At 38.7% G+C, this 1,882-nt stretch overlaps 1 protein-coding gene across 2 annotated transcripts in view; it reads right to left on the bottom strand.

Annotated features, from left to right (window-relative positions):
• LOC117112473 overlaps positions 1–1,882 on the bottom strand; it is a 75,498-nt gene that overhangs the window by 34,424 nt on the left and 39,192 nt on the right. For both annotated transcript variants that reach the window (XM_033255559.1, XM_033255560.1), the window contains exon 4: positions 1,574–1,822. In XM_033255559.1, coding sequence (XP_033111450.1) covers positions 1,574–1,822 — 249 coding nt within the window. The remainder of the gene's footprint in view (positions 1–1,573; positions 1,823–1,882) is intronic.

The raw sequence follows: 1,882 nt of genomic DNA, 5'->3' as shown, positions 1-1,882 counted from the left end.
ATATATGGACAATAATACATCGCGTAGCATAGCTCTCAACGAATGTAGTCCTGTAAAAGTGACAAAGTGGCCACAAACACGGAAAACCTGGTTTCGGCAATCTATATAGTGATTTTTGACAAACTAATCGGACACCCCTGTAATACACCGAGTAGTTCCAGCTCTGGCTTGCCCTGTTTTGTACCACCTCTAATTTCCTGCTGAAACCTATAAATCCACCATAGGACTTTGCATGACGATTGATTGATCAATTGTGGTGTCGACGGCATTTCTGGACATGGGGATGTCTGACCTCTTCACGCTGAAGCCATTTTTTCATAAGAGGTCGTCTGCTCGTGGATGTGTCTAAGATAGGTTAATGGATAGCAAGTATACGGTGGCATATCTGGTATAGTTCTGGTGACCATAGCTGAAGAACAAGTTACACATTTTGAAAACTGCCATAGGTTTCAGATTGCAACTCAGTGATTCAGCTATGTTTCTATGTAGGTCTATGGCATTCTAAGCCCCTGATTGTTGTTGTCTAAAGCTGTCTAACTGTACACATCCTTGCTACCCATCTGTGGTTATAAATACACGGAGTGATGATTTTTTCATTCCCTTTTTAAAATTAGCATATCCCAAAAAAAAATACTTAATTCCGGTAACAAATTTTAATATTTATATGAATAAACTTTAAAAGCGACAAAAAATAAACCCAGTAGCCATTTTGAAAACACCTTCAACGCTGACATTCTGCTGTTGGTGTTTCCTCCTTAATGATAACTTGACATAGTTTTGCTTATTATTAGGTGCCATCAGTTCTAAAAACAATTCTTTTTACCTCTTAAAGTGACTATTTTATGTCTTCTTATGGAATTTAGCGGCCATTTTGAAAAGCGCCTTCACAGGTTCACCCACCACAACGCAATGTGCAGACAACCTGATTCCGAACCCTCTATGGGTAAGGTTTCCAAAAATAGTTGTCTCACAAAATCCCCCGAAGGGGGAGGGGGGATGGTGACAGCCCATAGTCTGAATCGAAGTGAGAAGTCCTAAAATCGGGTCCAATGCGTCCTGAAGCGGTAAGGCAAGCCTACTTATGACTGACGCTGCGCTTTCTAAACTGTGGTTTTTAGACCTTACCTCTCAATCGACTCTATTTCTACCCATCCTGTTTTACTCCTACACTTTTGAAATATTTGGCAGCTCTGGTCGGCTTTACCCACCAAAACCAGATATATAAATCATGATAAAATAGAAATAAACTCTAAACCGTCTTGCGATGCTATAAATATCTGTAAATAGATTATAAACGTTAAAGAAGAGGAATCTGCGAATGTGAACAAATATGTTCCCTAATCGAAATTCGAAAAAGGACCTTCTGCTGTATTTCTATTGTGTCTTTGTTTGAAATTTAAATCCGATTAAAGCATATAATTCTTCACAGTCTTGCCTATATTATATGCATAGAAAACATAAACTTAAATATCCTTTAATGAGTGTGACAACTGCCGGGCCATGATGACAATGCGCCCTTCAATATCGTATTGGGTGCCAACGGTAACTGAAAGATATCAATTTGACTTATTACCTGGAGGTACAACTCGAAGTGTTGTCCTACTCTTTAGATTGTTATACTGGCATTCAATGAGATGATAACCTTTTTTGACGTATGTTATAATGTATCCCTCTCGAGCTCCAGGTTGTGGTTCGTTACTAACAGTCCAGTCAGTCCAATTAGTTGCAACGAGTTGATCATGGGTTGCATTCGTCAATTTACATTTCACTGTGACATCACTTCCAACATAGAACGTCGGGTCTTTAGGGTAAATATGTAGCACTAAAGTATTTCATGAAAAACAAAATAAGCATTAATACCGTTGATAGTCCCATTATGGTG

This window comes from Anneissia japonica, unplaced genomic scaffold (genome assembly GCF_011630105.1).
Source record: "Anneissia japonica isolate Jap-2015-1 unplaced genomic scaffold, ASM1163010v1 scaffold3220_len204154_cov177, whole genome shotgun sequence".
Classification (NCBI taxonomy): Eukaryota; Metazoa; Echinodermata; class Crinoidea; order Comatulida; family Comatulidae; genus Anneissia; species Anneissia japonica.
The sequence above is the reverse complement of the archived record's forward strand: the minus strand, read 5'-3'. Positions and strand labels throughout refer to the sequence as shown.